At 37.4% G+C, this 19,399-nt stretch overlaps 1 protein-coding gene across 1 annotated transcript in view; it reads right to left on the reverse strand.

The window, feature by feature from the left end:
* Window positions 1–6,105: 6,105 nt before the first annotated feature.
* The window catches only part of marchf8 (membrane-associated ring finger (C3HC4) 8), a 146,803-nt gene continuing 133,509 nt past the window's right edge, over window positions 6,106–19,399 (reverse strand). Inside the window, exons 7-9 of the mRNA XM_051651318.1 lie at window positions 16,852–16,987; window positions 12,744–12,758; window positions 6,106–8,936 (exon numbers count right to left, since the gene is read on the reverse strand). Of these exons, the coding sequence (XP_051507278.1) occupies window positions 8,632–8,936; window positions 12,744–12,758; window positions 16,852–16,987 (456 nt within the window). The 3' untranslated portion in view covers window positions 6,106–8,631. The remainder of the gene's footprint in view (window positions 8,937–12,743; window positions 12,759–16,851; window positions 16,988–19,399) is intronic.

Here is a 19,399-nt window from a genome sequence, read left to right on the forward strand (position 1 = left end):
TTAGAGAGATGTTATGTCTGGGTTGTAAAACCTTGCGAATGTCTTTGAGAAGGCCATCCTGCTGCAAAACATATGTCTTGTAAGGACACACTGTTTGTCCATGCTCATGAAGAGGCCACGCCTCTAGTTGAGTGTACTTTAACACCAATTGGGCAATTCGCACCCTGCAACTTGTAAGCCAGTGTGACCGTATCAACCATCCAGTGAGAAAGTCTTTGCTTGGAGATGGACATTCCTTTCTTTCATCCTCCATAGCAGACAAAGAGATGGTCAGACAGTCTGAACTAGCGTGTGTGCTCAACGTATGTGTGTAGCGCTTGCAAGGGCATAACAAATGCAAGGACTGTTCCTCATCCGAATTAAATGGAGGAGGGAAAATGTCATGAAGGTGAACCACCTGCTTGCCTGACCCGCTCCAAACAGGATTCGAACTGGTGTCTCCGGCATGGGAGGTGGGCGTGCTAACGAGGAGGCTAAAGGCTACAGCCCTCTGAAGGGTGTGGTTATAATCTTAGGTGCATAGCCTTTTCTGGGTTTGACAGTGGTTTTGAAAGACCCAGACCAAACTCCAGACATGAACTGTCAACTGACAGTGCTTGCAAATCACCAACTTATATTACTGAGACCAAAGCCAGCAGTAATGCAGTCTTAAGAGAAAGCACATGCAATTCAACATAGTCCAGAGGCTCGAAGGAATGCCCCACAGGCATTCTTAGGAGCAAGTTAGGTCGCAAGTCGGGGGGTTCCCGTCAGTGCGAGGCTTGCGCTGAGGCAGCTGCCTTTATTTGGGCCACGGCTTGCGTGGTTTTACCAGCGGCTCGGCAGCGACATATGGCGGCGCTGAGGCAGCTGGTGTGGGGTTTTTAGCCGGGCGCTGGCCTGAGAAAGAGCGAGCCGGTTGTGATGAAGTACTGCTCCATTCGGCGTAAAATGTCACATAGCCTGAGTGTTGCTGAGTCATGACATAGCGCTCAGCAAATCTATTCACAGAGCCTCCGAAAAAGCCGGCTGAAAACACCGGAGCATCAAATAGATAGGCTTTTCCTGCGTCACACATTTCCATGAGGGTCAGCCAGATGTGACGATCCAAAAACACCAGGTTGCTCATTGACTTGCCAGTGACCTGTGTAGTGAATTTCATGGCTTGTAGCGCTAAGTCTGAAGCGGTGCGGAGCTCTTTGAAAGTCTCTGGATTGTAGCCTTGCTCATCCATTTCTCGTCCATTTGTTTGAGGAGCTTAGCTAGGAAAAGAGCACCATCATCGCGTGTAGTGCTGATCCAGTTTGACCCGCCGCTGAGTATGCTTTTCCAGCCAGTGCGGATGTTAGTGGACACGGCTTAAAAAGATGAATGGGGCGAGTTCCACGCCCTGCTACTTGCCGGGCAGAGATGTGCCACTACCGCATCTCCTTGTCAGTGGTGCGTGCACACTCCTCGCTCTCGCTGGTGGAAGGGGCGGCAGTGTCATCCACTGACCACTCGCCAGATGCAGCGAGAGACATATGATCATCCCCAGCATCAGAACCGCCGAACGTGACGAGGGCGCGTCGCTCTTATAAAGGGATGAAGCTCGTTACGCACATACTGTATCAGCATAGATGCAGCACATGGAGATTGAGGGGCTAGCGGGGCATGTGCCGGCACGTGGTCCACCTCAAATTCATCCTGCTAGACCTCGCGGCCCCATTGTGCCTCCTTGTGTGATCCCTCGGGAGTCACATAAGAGGTGGGTGGGCGCATGAGGCTGAATCGTCCCTCAAAACGAGGGCAATTCGCGAGCGAAGTGTCTTGAGACTCATGCCCTCACAGTGAGAGGGCAGTCTGTCTCTATGAGAGCTGTCTCTGCGTGAGCGCAGCCCAGACAGCTCTCATGCTGATCTGACGGCGGGATGTGTCCCTCGCATAAGAAAACGCTTATGGAACAACATCTTTAAAAAAAACGCGAACACGTAAGCGGCTCTTTTAGTTATATATATATATATATATATATATATATATATATATATATATATATATATATATATATATATATACATACATATACACAATAACACAATAGCTTATAAGGATACAAAACTCATGCTGAAGCACTGCAGGAAACTGGAAGCTGAAGCGGCCCATTCACCAGCGAAGCGTCAAGGCGGAGTAAATGTACACCGGAACACTGCAGGGGAGCGGAGAGTCTTCTCGTTGCCATGAAGATCCCGCCTGTTGACTCGTGTATGTCGACGGCGAAGTAGTAATGGGCTTCTAGACGAGAGGTGAATCGCTGTCATAAAAGTGTTTGCGTGCCCGCTTTTATACCGGACATCTTCATGCCTAAAAGGGCCGGGGCTTAAACACCATAGCCAATCCTGGTGTTATTGAAAAAAGGTTTCAACTAGGTCGTGTAGAAGGACACTCTCCATGCGTCAGCTTCCTGATGCAATGTCAAGTGTACTGAATCGTAAGGGAATCTTGTTTTAGCGCTGCAGTTGCTTGACAGGTGGAACTTTCAGACAAGAAGTCCTTGGTTTCACAAGACTCGTGCTTTGGGAGTTTCAAAATATCCCTCACATATCCACTATCATGTATATACAATTATAATATGGATGCTATATACCGGACAGTATCATTCCCCCCCCCCCCCCCCCCCCTTTTTCCATCAGAGTGATAAAGATTGTTTTCTAGCGCAACCTGTATGGCAAATTATTTGTTTGAAGAGCAGAGAACAGCATGGCTTTCTGTAGAATCCTTCCCAGTTATGTGGTCTTGAATAAAATGGGAAAAAACACAGTTTTAACACAACCATTTTCTCCAAATGTGTAAAAACTTCATGAACACTCAGTTTTCATTGATCATGTGAGTTGCAATACCTTCTACTGATTGGTCAACCTCACACACCTAACCAATACAAGCTGACAGCGCCCTAATTTTTTAGACAGTTTTAAAAATTAATGGGAGGTCGTGAGCTGCTCATAAGCCGCTCAGCTCCGCTTGGCTCCACTCGTAATTCCTCTCATATGACGCGAGCCGTGACCACAAGAGCACTAACGATTTCCATGCGATCTCTCCCAGCTGGAAAAAAATAGGTCTGGAGCTTGCGCGACAGCCGAAAATCGCACCGTGTACGCCCGCCTTTACCTGTAAGGCAGGACTTCCTTTTCTCCAGCTGTTGGCCGTAGGGCGTTCCAATTTCTCTCATTCATTTGAATACCAATGCTTCGTCTCGGGCTAAATAGTCTCTGTATGAAGTTATTTTGATGGTTTAAATTTAGAATTTAACAGTTAAGTGTTAAAAGTTAAAATTTAATTCTGAAAATGATACATCTATTTAAAATAGGAAACAAGGTCTGAGATTTGCCATTTACTCTGTAAAGTGTCCAATTTAGCCATAATTATCGGGTGACTCAATGCATAGGCCTCTTGGAGTCGCTATAGCATCTCTAAGGTTTTCCATGTCAGAAAAGGGTTGCACAGCTAATTTCAGCAAGTTTGTTGCAATTGTGTTCCATTTTTAATGTTGTGATATAGGCTACACATATTCCTCTTGCTTAAATTACTCATTTCTGTCATTTTGATGATAATCATTTTAATCAATCATTTAGGAATGGAAAGAGTATGGCACAGCAGTAAATCTGCCTAGAGCAGGCCATCATGGAAAAATAGGAGTTTTGTGAGACAGGCCACCAAGAGACCAATGAAAACCCTAAAGGAGGATTTATTTTTTATTTTTTTGAACATGCCAAATTAAGCCCTTGTGGTTTAGTGTTGTAAAACAAAAAAGCATGAAAACTTGCAAGGACGAGTACTTTTTATAACCACTGTAATTTTCAAATGACTAAAAATATTATAACATTCATTAAAGATTAATTCATTCACAGAATTAAGCATCTACTGTTATTTCCATCTTGTGTATTTTTCCTTCAAGTTACCATAAGACATTTTTGTGCAATTTGTTTTTTATAAGTATATTATTCATTTATTGTCATTTTTCAGAATCAGCTTTATTGCCAAGTATGCTTACACATACAAGGAATTTGTCTAAATTCTTGATGATAACATGCTTATAAAACTTCATAAGAATGCAGAAACGTGTTCAGATTTTATTTGAATTAATTTTAGGATGTGTTGGGAGAATAAAAAAAATAATGGCAATAATTCACACTTTAGTATCATGAGTTAACGTGGCAATTCGATATATCTATAAAAGAAAAGTAGAACCTTTATGAACATTTTATAGTTTTAACTTAAAATAACCTTAATTGTTACATTACCACACTTTATTATGCAGTGCTTACAAATCATGCTACCCAAAATCCATTACTTTGAGTCATGTCCAACCTGAAATGCTGCAAGGCAAATCTTAATATGATGGCATAATGTGATGACATCTAGAGAATTGTGTGCTTATTACTTTGTTGGAACAGTTTGGGGAGGGTCCTCTTCTGTTCCAGCATGACCCTGCGCACAACAAAAAAACAAAAAAACAAAACAAAAAAAAAAACTGGTGTGGAAGAACTTGACTGACCATCACAGACCTGAACTCCATTAAACTCCAGACTGCAAACCAGGCCCACATTGTCAACATCAGTGGAAGGCCTTTTGTTATAGTAGCAGAGCAAGTTATGCCTGGTTTTGAAATGAAACATTCAACTGTATAAATGTGGAGTGTGGTGTTGGGTGTCCATATATTTTTGTTCATATATGTATACAGTTTATGGAAGCAGCTTGACCCCTGTGGTTTTCCATAAGGGTTATTAATATTTTCCTTATGAACACAGTATCCAATATCCTTCATTAAATCAGCAATAACTGTGTAGTAAAAGGTTCTAATTTTCACATGCACATTTTTTCTGGTGCTAAATTTGACCCTGAAATACCACACATATCTGTTAAGATTACAGCTTTAAGGAGTAAATATGGATTGAAAATAAATCATGGCAGTTTCAAAATTATGCATTTATCAGCCAATGTGATGAGCCGATTCCATTGGTTAATTTTCCATCCTGGAAAAATCCAGAGATCTCACTTCAGAAAAACAAATTAATAAGTCAATGACAAGTAAACTCTACAGTTCATCCAAAAGTGAAAATTCTTTACTTGCTCTCATGTTGTTTCAAACTTCTGTCTTTGTTTCTTTGTTCTGTGAAACACAAAAGGAGATGTTAGGAAAAATGTTAGTCTCAGTCACCATCCACTTTCATTGTGCGGAAAATTGATGCATTGAAAGTGAATGGTGATGAGTCTAATATTCTGCCGTCTCCTTTAATGTTCTAGGAAGGAAAGAATGTCATACTGATTTAGAAGAACAAGAGGGTGAGTAAATGATTGAGTCAAGTTGAACCCAAGTAGACATTGGCTACTTTAAGATATCTTTTATTGCTCCACTCAGTCTCCCTTAAAAACACAGCACAAATGTAGCCACTCATATCTCAGCAAAGAAATTAAAATCATATGCATAAAGGCTGTAATACTGATCAACATACATCAAATTACAAAATTTTACATGTAAATTACAGCCTTTTCAGTTTCACAAAACCATGATTTATCCAATGAGAAAGCCACATTGTGAAAAGTTTAACTCCATAGATGTTACCCATTTTGAAAAGCAACACACTCTCAAGGCGAAATCGTCAGGATCCGTATGACTTTTCTAAATTTGGCTAATTCGTATGATATCGTGCGACTGCACTCGTTTTAATTCCTACGACTTTCACTACAGCCAATGACGTTGCTGGACATCGTTTCCATCTAATACTAATCTAGAAACAATTACTTGCTTCTGTCAAACACAACAGCTTCCTATCATATTTACACACTCTACTGATTGGTTAAGTTTAGGTAAGGACATAATATTAATAAGTATGTCCTTAATGCCTCGTGCACAGAACTCGCGCTTACTTCCACGTTAGACATCTGGGAATTTGCACGTGAAGTTGTACGTGTTTATGTGAACAACATCGTGCAAAACCATACGAAATAGCCAACTCTTAAATTATGTACGAATTTTCATGAGAAAAACCAAAACCAAAAAAACAGTTCTTTCAACATACACAGGCTGTTTTCAGAGCATTAATCACCCATTATTACAGTAATTAAAATTAAACACAAGGCTGGTAAAAATAATTTCTAAATGTACTTTATTTGGTTTTTTTATGCAAATGTGGAAAAAGATTAAGATCTTTAAAGAAACTATTTACTACTACAGAAAAATCACAGGATGAAGAAACAAACAACTGGGAGATGCAAGAAACAGTCATGTTATCCATGTTCAAGCCAATTCAGTAGTAATGCACTGCAGTTTTGTATACTGAACCATTTTATTAGGAGCCATGAGACAAAACAATACTATTACTGCACTTTAAAACATCCAAATCAATATGATGCAGTAACACCTAAAAAGATATTTTGGAAAATGCCAGCTTTGGAGAAGAATATGATGTAGAGATTTTCCAAATCATCCTCTATAAACAAAATAAGGTATCACAATTCAAACCAAATTGTGTAACTGTTAAGGTTTTCTCCACCACTATATGGTAAAAGGAGCCAGCTCCCATTGTTTTACAAATATGCAATCAAAGAAAACAGAAAAACTGGGTAAATGTATACAGTACACTGATTCTTATTCACTGCCTTACAACAGAATAAAATGTGACATCACCAAGCTTAGGGAATTTAAAATTAGTTGGTAAGGATTTATAAGTTGCCTATCAAACCACTTTCCCCCATGCAGAACCCCTTAATGACAGTACTTTTGTTCTACTCATATTTTCACGTCTCCAACACAATGAATTAATTTGGATGTTATGAAAGCTGACTGGGTTACATTAATGCTGGATTATTGGAAAAATGCATTCAATAAAAAAAATAAAAAAAAATAAATAAAAAAAAATGCTTGGTTGAACTCAGATTTACCTAAATAAAAAGTCATAAATTATCGGATTAAAAAAAAGAAATAAAAAAAATGCCATTTATGCCATTAACAAACTGAACACTGAACATATTTTATTGGTCAAACAGCACAAGGCCAATCAGAAAGGAGTTTTAAAATAATTCTCAGTGTGCATTGTCTGTGCAGTAGCTCTAGATGGCAGAAGAATTCTGTACCTTTTGAAAATTTCAGCTCACGAAAAATGTGAAATGAAAAAAATTCATCATACATAATTAAAAAGAAGCATAAATTGTGTCAATTATCATTGCCAGGGATATGTTAAGCACAGTTGCTTGTCAAGGTCACTAAAAAGGATCAATATGTTAAAATGAAGACCAAAACTAACATGGCTATTTTCCAACATTTAAAGCCATTGAAAAAAAAAGAAAAAAAAAAAAAGAAAATAAAAATACCCAATAAATTCAACCTGAAATGACACCCAGTGGAAATTTGCTGTGCTTGTTTAAGAAAAACCCAAGCAAACAACTGAACGTGTAAATATAGTGCTGCCAATTAATTTGTCATATTTTGAACATCATATGAACAATAAGTACATTATCCATTTCTGTTACTCAAGTTGTGATTTAAAAATCAACACATTTTATGCAGGAGCATCAGAAGGGGCAGATGACAAAATAAAAATAAAAAATGTCTCTAATAATTAATTTGTGGCAGAGGTCACAGCAAATTTGGAAAAAAAGGAAAAAGATTTAGGACAGAACATAATATGTTTAGAAAACACAACTTGCAAGTTTCCCACCAAAGGTCAGGTAAAATTCATAATTAAGCAAACCAATGAAGTTACATATAAAGTATCTTTCACACACAGAAACCATGACTGATTCATTACAAAGGTTTCATGATGCTACACTTTAATTTCATGACTGGTAGAAACTGAATTTCTTTACATTCTCAAAACCTTCAACATACTTCAGGCCTGATTTACTAAAGCAAATCTTAAGCAAATGCAAAAATCAGCAGCATAGACAGTGACTAGTCACCACATGGTATTGTTTTTGCACATGGTAACAATTGTAGCATTGCACAGATAACTTTAGTAAATCTAGCCCTTGATAGGATCAATCTATTAATTAGCCTTAATATTATTCAGGTTATTTAATAATCAACTGATTAAAAAAAACGCTATGGTACTTTTTATTTCACACTGACTAAATTCAGTAGATACTTTTTTTTCTGTAAAGTGGAATGATTACATAAGACATAAATGTTCCCTCATCGCTCCTTCAAATTCCTTTTTTGTTCCAAACAAAGGGATCTGTGGAGATATAAATGCAGCTATATAAAACGTGAGCTCTTGAAGTTCAAGTCTGTTTTAATGTCTTCTCCACATATAAAGGAATTGAATAATATTAAAACAGGGCTCTTTAGAACAGGGAAATAAAAAGTGCTTATGCTGTATGCGACACCATTAGAACCGGCGCAGACACTTCAGTACGCACACAGCTTGAATGGTGGATTTTAAATCTTGTACAACAGCAGTACAATGGCAGTAGTTGGAATGCTCCAAGATCTAGCGCACACGTAATTCATTATGGTTAGCCAACAACTTACAAGAATCAGACAAACGAACAAACAAACAGAAAATAACATCTAAACAACAAAATGAGTTCGATCTCAGTCCTTGTGCCCAGTGGTGTGTGGCTTCCCCATATGTCCTGGAGCGTGCCATGCGCCAGCTGGTCATGTGGGCCATATGATCACACGTGCAGTATCTCCATACAGTAGTCCTCTGTCTCTGTGTACTGGGAAGAGTTTGTGTCCGACTGCGCCGGCCCAAGTGCCTCTTTGTTCTCCAAGTTCGGCTCCAGAAGAGAGGGCTTATCAAAAACAGTATTTTTACAGGTCTCTGGGCGATTCTGCACATATATTACTCTGTTGTAAGCCTTGAGTCTCCTCCATAACTGGATGTAGACCTTGCATTGCACATACATGAACACCAGTCCACCAGTGAAGCCTATGGCCACCACCACCAGCTTGGTCCAAAAAGGCCATTCCAATATCCCTGTATAGTAAAAGAAAGGGCAAAAATAAATGTTACACCACTGTAAGTATAGCCATTTAAACTAATTTTCATACACCACTGCCTTTTGTAATATGAATATTTTACATCATAAACAGTACACATAAAACTGTTTACACACCTTTACTCCAGGATCAAACATATGCTTTTGCTAAAGCAAAGTCAGGCTGTAGCAACAGCATGTAAATTGCCTTATCATTGCAATTTTACATCATTGGCATATAAAGTGATTCTGGACTACAACATAATATCTAAAATATGTCAAGCACAACAACGAGCAAACACAGGAGAAGTTATAGCACTGGGATGCAAATACAGGCTGCTGGATAAGAGTCCTGATATCTCCATCCACTTTTCAGGTAGGATGGGTAAATATAAAGCACAACCTAATGGGGCAGCGATAGACATGGGGCTATGCTCTGGAACGTAAAAACAGCTTTTTCACCCTTGACCATTTTACCCAAAACATTACAATGACTACTCATTACTTGGCTGAGAAATTAACATAGCCAAATGACAGCCAATTTCGGAGTGAGACATGATAACACCAGCAACAGGAATTCCAAAGGAAATTCCAGTGAATTTTACAGGCACAGAGCATAATTTCTGTGCACATCTTTCACTGTAAATACAATCAGCCAACCTTTGAGTTGTTTACAGTCTCTTGTCTGTCTAGTAGAGCATTTCGAAATGTCAAAAAAGATCAAGTGTGAAGCCATGTGCGAAGTCTCTGAATGCTATGGTCTGCTCAAGCACAGGGCCTAGATCATAGAATACTGTACTGCTTTCGGACGCTCCGTATGTCAAGCCAGGATGCAGCTTTAGTCCACCTGACATATTTAGCAGAGGACAGAGAATGAGGTTAGTGCTACATAAGGATGTACCTGAATATCCAATATTGCTGGGACCAAATGTACATACAAGTCTCAGAATCTGGCATTGAGAAACCTGCAATGATCGGCCAATAATCTGAATAAGTTTACTCTCAATGTCTATGGTGGTTACGGCCCTGGTGCTGCAGATATGGGATGGTCCTTTATGATTTCTGTATACCAAGGTGGTTACTATGGTGGCTGTGAAGTGTAAAACAAAGCAACAAATCTAAAAACACAATGGCAAATCCACAGACAAAATAACAATTCAGGAACAAGAGCATATCAGAAAACACAACAGCGAATCTGGAAACAAAACAACAAGTTAGAAAACACAACAGCAATTCAGAAAACACAACAGCAATTCAGTTGAAACAGAAAGGGTAGGTTCCATAGCTTCTCACCTGTTTGGCTGTGTGAATGAGACCTAGTCCTTTTGTCAGGATTGGTTCACTGATTATATTAAAATCCATGCCAAAAAAAAAAAAAAAAAAAAAAAAAAAAATCACTGACTGAAAAACTCAATAATTTGGAGTGTTTTCTCTCGGGAAAACAGTAACAGGAAACTTTATAACACAGAAAGTAAAAACAGCGATCGAGAAAAGTTAGTTTTAGGTATGATGTTCATCTATGGTCTCATGGTTCGTCTAGTGCGTAAGGGACCGTCTTAAAGTCCATAAACTGTGCTAAAACATTGGTGGCGTTCAAGCGTTCATTCAACTTGCTTGTTCCAAGTAAAAAAAAAAACACTGTTACAAATAAAAATATTATAAAGGTTCTGATTGATATAAGATATAATTTTTACAATACAAAGTTTGTAGCTGGCTGCCAGTGGTGTAAATGACTAACTTACATTGTTTTTTTGTTTTTAAATAATTCAATGCTGTATATGTATAATTCCACATCCTGGGAAAATCTCACCTAGAGTAAGTCAGGATCATCCACAACATTAAAACCACCTACCTAATATTGTGTAGGCCCCCCTCGTGCTGCCAAAACAGCGCCAACTATTCTTCTCACCACAGATGTACAGAGCAGTTATCTGAGTTACCGTAGACTTTGTCAGTTCGAACCAGTCTGGCCATTCTCCGTTGAACTCTCTCATCAACAAGGCGTTTCCATCCACAGAACTGCCACTGACTGGATATTTTTTGTTTTTGGCACCATTCGGAGTAAATTCTAGAGACTGTTGTGTGTGAAAATCCCAGGAGATCAGCAGTTACAGAAATACTCAAACCAGCCCATCTGACACAAACAATCATGCCACGGTCTAAATCACTGAGATCAAATTTTTTCCCCATTCTGATGGTTGAAATGAACATTAACTGAAGCTCCTGAACAATATCTGCATGATTTTATGCACTGCACGATTTTATGCACTATACTGCTGCCACACGATTGGCTGATTTGATAATTGCATGGATGATTGTTGGTGCCAGATGGGCTGGTTTGAGAAATGTCTTGTTGATGAGAGAGGTCATCAGAGAATGGCCAGACTGGTTCGAACTGACAAAGTCTACGGTAACTCAGACAACCTCTCTGTACAATTGTGATGAGAAGAATATCATCTCGGAATGCTATTCAGAAATGCGGGTTGATGTTGTTTTGGTGGAACAAGGGGGACCTACACAATACTAGGCAGGTGGTTTTAATGTTGTGGCTGATCGTTGTAATAGCAGCCTTCTACAACCTTTACAATATGAAAATAATATCTTGGTAAAATTTCAGCATTTATTTCTAAAATAATTAAACACTGTACTCATAACTGGACATGCTGGCTTCAAATGTAGAAAGTGAGCCATCACGCCGGCAGTCTACTGCAACCCTTAGAATGTGAAAATGCTTTTTTAATAACAGTGTTTGTTATGTTCATATATGCAAGTCAATTGAATGAACGCTTGGATTTTTAGACACCATAGTGTCTGATGAACATCGTACCTAAAACTATCTTTTCCCACTCGCTGTTTTTACTCTCTGTGTTATAAAGTGTCCCATTACTGTTTTACTGTGTGACAAACCACTCACAATTCTCAGTAACTGAGCATTTGGAATGAATTTTCAGATTTTCCTGAGGAAAGGACTATGTATTCTCCACACAGCCAATCAGGTGAGAAGCTATGGAACCTCCCCTTTCTGTTTCGACTGAATTGCTGTTGTGTTTTCTGATTTGTTGTTGTGTTTTCTAACTTGTTTTGTTTCTGGATTTGGTGTTGTGTTTTCTGATTTGCAGTTGTGTTTTATGATTTGTTGTTGTGTTTCTGAATTGTTATTTTGTCTTTGGATTTGCCATTGTGTTTTTAGATTTGTTTTGCACTTCACGGCCACCGTAGGTTACAGGTGATTTTGCCTTTTCAAAATCAATGTCTTTACAATCTGCCCTGAATACATACAAAGTACAGGCCTGTTTGGACCATCTCATTCATTATATTGATAATTACACATTCGCCTGAACTCAATCAAAAGAGTAGTTTGCCATGTTTTTATCGAATTCCAAACAGGCACAAGACCATATCACAGTCCATTAAAATGGAACAGTCTGTTCTTTGTTCCATGCATTATCCGCGCAGTCACATGTACAATCTTGTTCTCTTTAATCTTTTTGTGCTTGAATATATCCAGAAACAGATTAAAGTGGTCAGACTGTGATAAGTGGCCATCAAGCCTGAAATTGCCTTAGTCTGGCATATTTACAACTGACAGTGTGGGGCAACCACACACATTGCATTTGGAACATGTTTGGGCTTTGAAGGCATTATTGCCTTTATTCAGGCTGTGACTGGCTTTAATGCTAGTGATCGTTGATGTAGAGTTTGGGAGAGAGAGGAGAACAGACAGACAGAGGTCTGGACCCTCAAAGAAACAACTACAGTTGGAAGAAAGAGTTAGAGGAAAGAATGGTAAATGTAAAAGTGTTTACCTGGTATTCTCCCGGCTGCATGGTTAAAAAGAGTTTGTTACTACAGTGCTATTGGCAAAAGGTGAAGCCACTGACAGGGGTTAGGGGTGTGAGGGATGGGAATATCTTAAAGGAACATTCCGAACTCAGCACAAACTAAGTACCACTGAAAATAATTTACTTTAGTACATCATTATTTTAAAAGCCAAAATTGCAGTTACAGAAACATTTATAATAGAAGTTAGAGCCAGCATTCCAGAGGGCTTGAAAGTCTTAATGTGAAGCTCTTATATTTGTTATAGCACTTAGGCTACAGTAGGGTACAATGGGGCTTAAAAGGCACACCTAATATATATATATATATATATATATATATATATATATATATATATATATATATATATATATATATATATATATATATCTATATATAGATATATCTATATATATATAATATATAGATATATCTATATATATATAATATATCGATATATCTATATATATATATATCGATATATCTATATATATATATATCTATATATATATCTATATATATATATATATATATATATATATATATATCTATCTATCGATATATATATATATATATATATATATATATATATATATATATATATATATATATATATATATATATATATATATATATATCCACCTTTAAAAAAAACAAATTTTTACAGAACCTTCTGTCATTATTTTCACACAAATTATGTTGCTCCATCAATATTCTCTCTCTCTCTTTATATATATATATATATAGATAGATAGATAGATATTAGAGAGAGAGAGAGAGTATTGATGGAGCAACATAATTTGTGTGAAAATAATGACAGAAGGTTCTGTAAAAATTTTTTTTTTTTTTTAAAGGTGGCGAGGAGTAAACAGGGTTTTACACTTGTGGTAAAAGGCCCCCAAGAGGTTTATAGTGATATTGTGTAGATACAGGGGCAAGAGTAATAGGGCAAAATTTGTCAACTAATGCAAATATTTTTTTGACAGCAAGATGCTTTTTTTGAGGAACAAATTATGATTTCAAGATCTCATTTAAAATAACCACTTCAGAAAAAGGTGCATCATTTCGTGTTAATTTCAATCACGTTTGACATTTCATAATCTCAAACATTATATAAACAAATTAATATCTATTGTTATTGGATCAGTCAATGTTAGCCCACTTTGAACATTTTGCATAACAAATCCATTCCCCCTATTGAAGAAAAACAATGTATTAAATGGGGGTCCTTTAGCATTTTTTTTTTTTTTTACCCCAAATGCTATACATTCACTTTTTGGACAGTTATTGAAAAACTTTTCTTTAATCACCTTGAACAAAACTGAAAATGCTAAGTATTTTCTCTCAAAATACATGTGATAATTTCAGGGATTTTCATTAGCTACATAAATTTGCAACAATTTGTTAAATATTAGATCAAATTACCTCTAAATCACTTTAGGCATGACACGCAATGAGGATGAGGAAATTTTTTTAGGAAAGTGCTGTGAGTGTTTTAGATGAAATTGAGTGTTTTGGGAGAAAATAAAAACAAATGTGCCTTATTATTCCAGGGGACCTTTAGCCCCGCTGTACCCCACATGAACAGTTCATTAAAACCCTGTCCAAAATTTCAGCTGAAAAACAGTTCAAGCATCCTCTTTGAGGCAGGAGTTCTTTTCTAGGTGGAAGAATTCCTGGTTATGAGTAACTGACGTAATTCCTGTGGGTAGAGTCTGCTCCATGAAAACAATGTTTTATAGATTACATCACATTCCTTTCTGGTATTATTGTTTTTTGCAAAAGTTATCGGCTGACCAGCTTTATGTGGTCATGACAACAAAGTTAAAAGATTGGATGATGGTGTGTTCACATCATTCAGAATTGTAAAATGCATTCATGTATTCGCAGAACTTGGAATTACAAGTTGTAAACTCGGAAATCTATAAAAGCGCCGACTTGACAGTGGTGAAGTAATGTCAAAAGAAAACAATTACATGGAGACCTCAGTTAAAGGTAGTGAACACACATTTCTGTTTGATATGCCATTTTATTAGGCCAACATTACCTGGAGCATTTTCTTTGTTCTTAAACATTTTTCAACAACATATGGAGTTGAAATAATGTATTGGGATTATTTTGCTGTTATCAACAACAAAGCTGTTGCCATGGAACTTCAGAGGCCCCAGGATGGCTCAGAGTAGAATCTTATAATTCCAATAGTTATGCTGCGTTCATGTTGTGTCAGAATTAGTCTCATGCAAACATTTACAACATTTTTGAAAATGTTTTAAACTTTGTATTTTACTACTTGGCCCCTACGTAGTTCCATTGTAAGTGCATACTTGTAACCTTAATTTTTGCTTTAAAACAAACAAACAAAAAAAACTATAACTAAATTATTTTCTGTAGTAATCAAAATTATGCCATAGATGCTGAGGATAGTGCTTAATTTGTACTGAACCCGAAACAAAAGAAAGCTACTGGAACCTCTGACTCTTTTGCCAGGCAAAATGTATCCTGAACACACATTGCAGCATGATATGACAAGAGATGAGGAAGACACAGCTAAGAAAGGTGGAAACATTCTCAACAGAACTACAGGTATTGAGTATATGTGTGCATGCACTGTGATTTGGTAGGTCTCTGACTCCGCTTAAGCCTTCACCATGCAAGATGAAAAAAGGCAATGGATGTAACTATGGTAACAGCGATCAAAGACCTCCCTACAGTTCTTGGGACAATGAAGCATGTGTGAATGGGCTCTTAATGGTAGGAGCAAATCAGTAAAGTGCTACTGTCAGAGACCCATCAGCATAAAGGTCGCGGTCAGCGATATTACTTAATAATTAATAATTAATAATAATTCCTTACATTAATATAGCTCTTTTCTAGGCACTCAAAGCACTTCACTTAGTATTGGGGAAATCTCCTCAACCACCACCAGTGTGCAGCATCCACCTGGATGATGCGACGGCAGCCATAGTGCGCCAGAACGCCCACCACACACCAGCCACTAGTGGAGAGGAGAGTAGAGTGATGTAGCCAATTCAGGGATGGAGATTATTAGGGGGCCATGATAGATAGGGCCAATGGGGGGAATTTGGCCAGGACACCGGGATTACACCCCTACTCTTTACGAGAAGTGCCCTAAGATTTTTAAATGACCACAGAGAGTCAGGACCTCACTTTAACGTCTCATACTTCAAAAGGACATGATCACTGATCTTGGGGTGCATATAAAGGGACGGTGTGTTTTAGTGGAGAACACACACTCACACTCCAGAACAAATCTGCTATAAAATCAAATCCATTGCCCTCTTTGATATTCTCTATGGAGGTCCCTGTTCCTTACAGCTCGCTGTAATAGTATCTATTAGATGGAGCTTGAGAGATGAACTGGGAGTAAATCACCTCTACCATGAGTGTACCAATGGTGCCATTCAAAATTCTGAGTTGATATTGAAAATCTGGGTTTCAAAATCGAATTTAAAACTGGAAAAAAATCTTTTTTTAGAATTGTGAAAATTTAAATCAAAGAAATAGGACCTGAAATTTGTTAGAAATATTTAAGATTCTGAACTATTTCTAGGTCACTAATCAAATAATGAATTTTGTTACATTGTACAAAAGCTCGTAACATGCTTTTTGGAACATTCTCAAATCATGCTGGAATAACATGGATCATCAGGTTTTGTACAAACTTTTGAAGTCCATGCCAGCTCGAGTGCATGCCGTCATTAAAGCAAAAGGAGCTTATACTAAATACAAAGTAATGATAATGTAATTTGGTATGAGGGAATAATTTTTTTTAAAATATGGAAATTATATTGGAAAAACAAAAAAAGACTTTTGAACGGCACTATATAACTGAAAAAAAAAAAAGGATAAATCATCTTGGTAGATAGGGGGCATGATGAAGAAATCACGATGTGCTTCGCTGACTAAGCCAGATGTTGGATGCAATCGTTCCAACAACAGAACAATCCAGTGGAAACATAAGGAGTGTTTTACGGTAAATGGTGGGGATGAGGCTGTAGGAATGTGGGCAGATGAAGAAGTGGGAGAGGGAAGATAGTGCTGGAATGGCTGAGGAGAGGGGTGGGTGGAGCTAACCTTGTTTGATCTCATCAGCTGTGCGGTCAATGAGGACGTAGAGCGACCACACAACACAGGTGATGGCGATGACGTGGAATGTGACAGAGCACATGATCTTTCTCCTCTCACTGGCTGTCATCTGAAGCTTCTCCCACTACACAAAAAGACAATAACACTTTAAAACAAAAAATATTTCCAACACATTTGATATTTTAAAAAAATAACTTTGATGACTTCAATTAATATAGCACTCTTTAGAGTCCAGTACAAACAAAATTGGTGACCTGGCCTTTCAGCCTAATAAATATTTCATGTGACTTATTGAGAGTGATCTCCAGGCTCTCTCTTTAGACATTCAGTGCAAGATGTCCCAGTGAACCCATTTTTCAACAAAAAAAACAAAGGAGGCAGGACTTTTATCCATCGGGAACTGTTGAATAGTGTCAAGTGGCTGTTATTCTTGAATTAGATAATATTATTTAATGAGTTAAATTTATATATTTATTAACAACCAGAATATATTATTCTTCTGCCAAATATTGTAATTCACAAGCCTACCTGCATGCAATTTATGGTTGCAAAACAACACAGCAAATTTGCACATTAATAGAGCGCACTCCCATGAAGCATTACAATTTACTCAATCAGAAATGACAGTACATTACAAAACTATTGACTATAGGTCATTGATTTAAGTAGGAAATACACTATTTGAATTTTACTGCAAAATATTAAAACATACAAATATATACAGGTTGATTGATAGTGTAGGGAGACATCATTTGCAATGATTCATGGGAGTAGATGGTCACTAGAGATTGACTGATATATCGGTTTAATTAATTGCCGCTGATAGTTGCTTTTTGGAACTATTGGTTACCGGCAAAAATCAACACGATCGTTTTTTGTTGTTGTTTTACATACCAGGATGTAGTCATGTGGTAGGCGGGGAGGGGTTGAAAAGTAAAAGGTCACAACGTCAGCCAAAAAGTTGTTTTCAGAGGTTGATCTGAGATGTTATTGCATTTTGATTAAAAAAAAATTGCGAACAAACATTTTTTATCTGCAATAATGTGCACTGATTAATAGTACACAACAAGACCAGGAGTGTGCATTACATAAATATGGTCAATTTTGTTTTTGTGTTAACTTTAAATTAGGGCTGTCAATCGATTACAATTCTTAATCGGATTAGTTTCATGATGTGCCGATTAATCTAATTAGTTGCATATATAAATATTTGCTGAGAAAGCCCCTCAAATAAAAATAATTTTATATATAATGATTAAATAATTATAAATGGCTATATTTTAATAATTATAAAAAGAATATATTTTATACAATAATAATTAAAATAATTAAAATGCACTGCATTATTGTGGCAGTCAAGTAAAGTATTGATAAGACAATACAAAAAGTGACTTTAGAAAGCAATATATTATTTATTTCCATATTATTGAACATAAGCCAATCATTGGCCTACAGTCCACAGAAACCCATTTTGCAATTGTCAGTCTTTTGAGATATATAATTTCACGTGTCAGGCGGACGCTTTTGGAGCGTCTCACTTTTCTTGCGTTGCGTCATAAAGAAAAACAAGTCTCGTGATCCCTGCAATTGGAATTGCGCTTCGTCCATCTTTGTTGTGCTGTCGCAAGTGTCAAGCAAGCCTGAGTAGTGCTGTCAACAGGGCTGAGAAACTACATTCTAATTTTTCACTGAAATATTTCCAATATTGTAATTGTATTCTAATTTAAAGACATTATTCCATGTAGGGGTAAAAATCTTCGAGACATCTGATTTTTAAATTGTCGTTGTCTCCTACGTACACAAAAGATTTAGCCAGTTTATATTCTCAAATCAAATGTAAAAAAAGAAAAGTTTCAGTTCTATGTTAACTTAGTGTTGCACGCAGTACCTATACCAGTGCCATAGTACTACCACAGACTCTAGCTTTATCATACCAGCAGTACCAGAGTGTTTTTCATTAAATACAGTTGAATGTACGTACCTAATGCTTATGCAGCGAGACGATGATAAGAGAGCAAGACAGTCACCACACAACCGACAAAGACCTCCATCTCAGAGGGGCCATTCACTCCTAAGGCGTCTGTCTTTTTCTACGTAATCATGCGCTAGACGGACGACTTTGACTGTTACGCCTTGTCTCGCTGTTTTTCAGCATCTCATGAAGAAACTATGCATTTTTTCAGACACTGTGTCAATTTAAAAGGAAATTCAGCATTTAAAACACATCGTGAGACACCTGTGTTCTGTTCTATTCGCTGCACTGCGTCTGTTTTAGTCCAAGAATGCAAGTCATTGTCAGTGCTTGGCACATATCCAATATTCGAATGCTCATTTTCGCATTTGAATGTGCATTTATTTTACATTCGACGTTGAATTTTTATTTGACAGCCCTAAGCCTGAGTGTGGTTTGTTCTCTGTACAGCTGAGCGTTGCCTATACAGCTGGAGTTTCGCTTACTGCCCCCTGCTGTACGGTTCGGGGACATGATTAATTGCGTACAATTCTTTAGCATGTTATTTTAATTAACATTTTAATT

This window comes from Myxocyprinus asiaticus, chromosome 23 (assembly GCF_019703515.2).
Source record: "Myxocyprinus asiaticus isolate MX2 ecotype Aquarium Trade chromosome 23, UBuf_Myxa_2, whole genome shotgun sequence".
NCBI lineage: Eukaryota > Metazoa > Chordata > Actinopteri > Cypriniformes > Catostomidae > Myxocyprinus > Myxocyprinus asiaticus.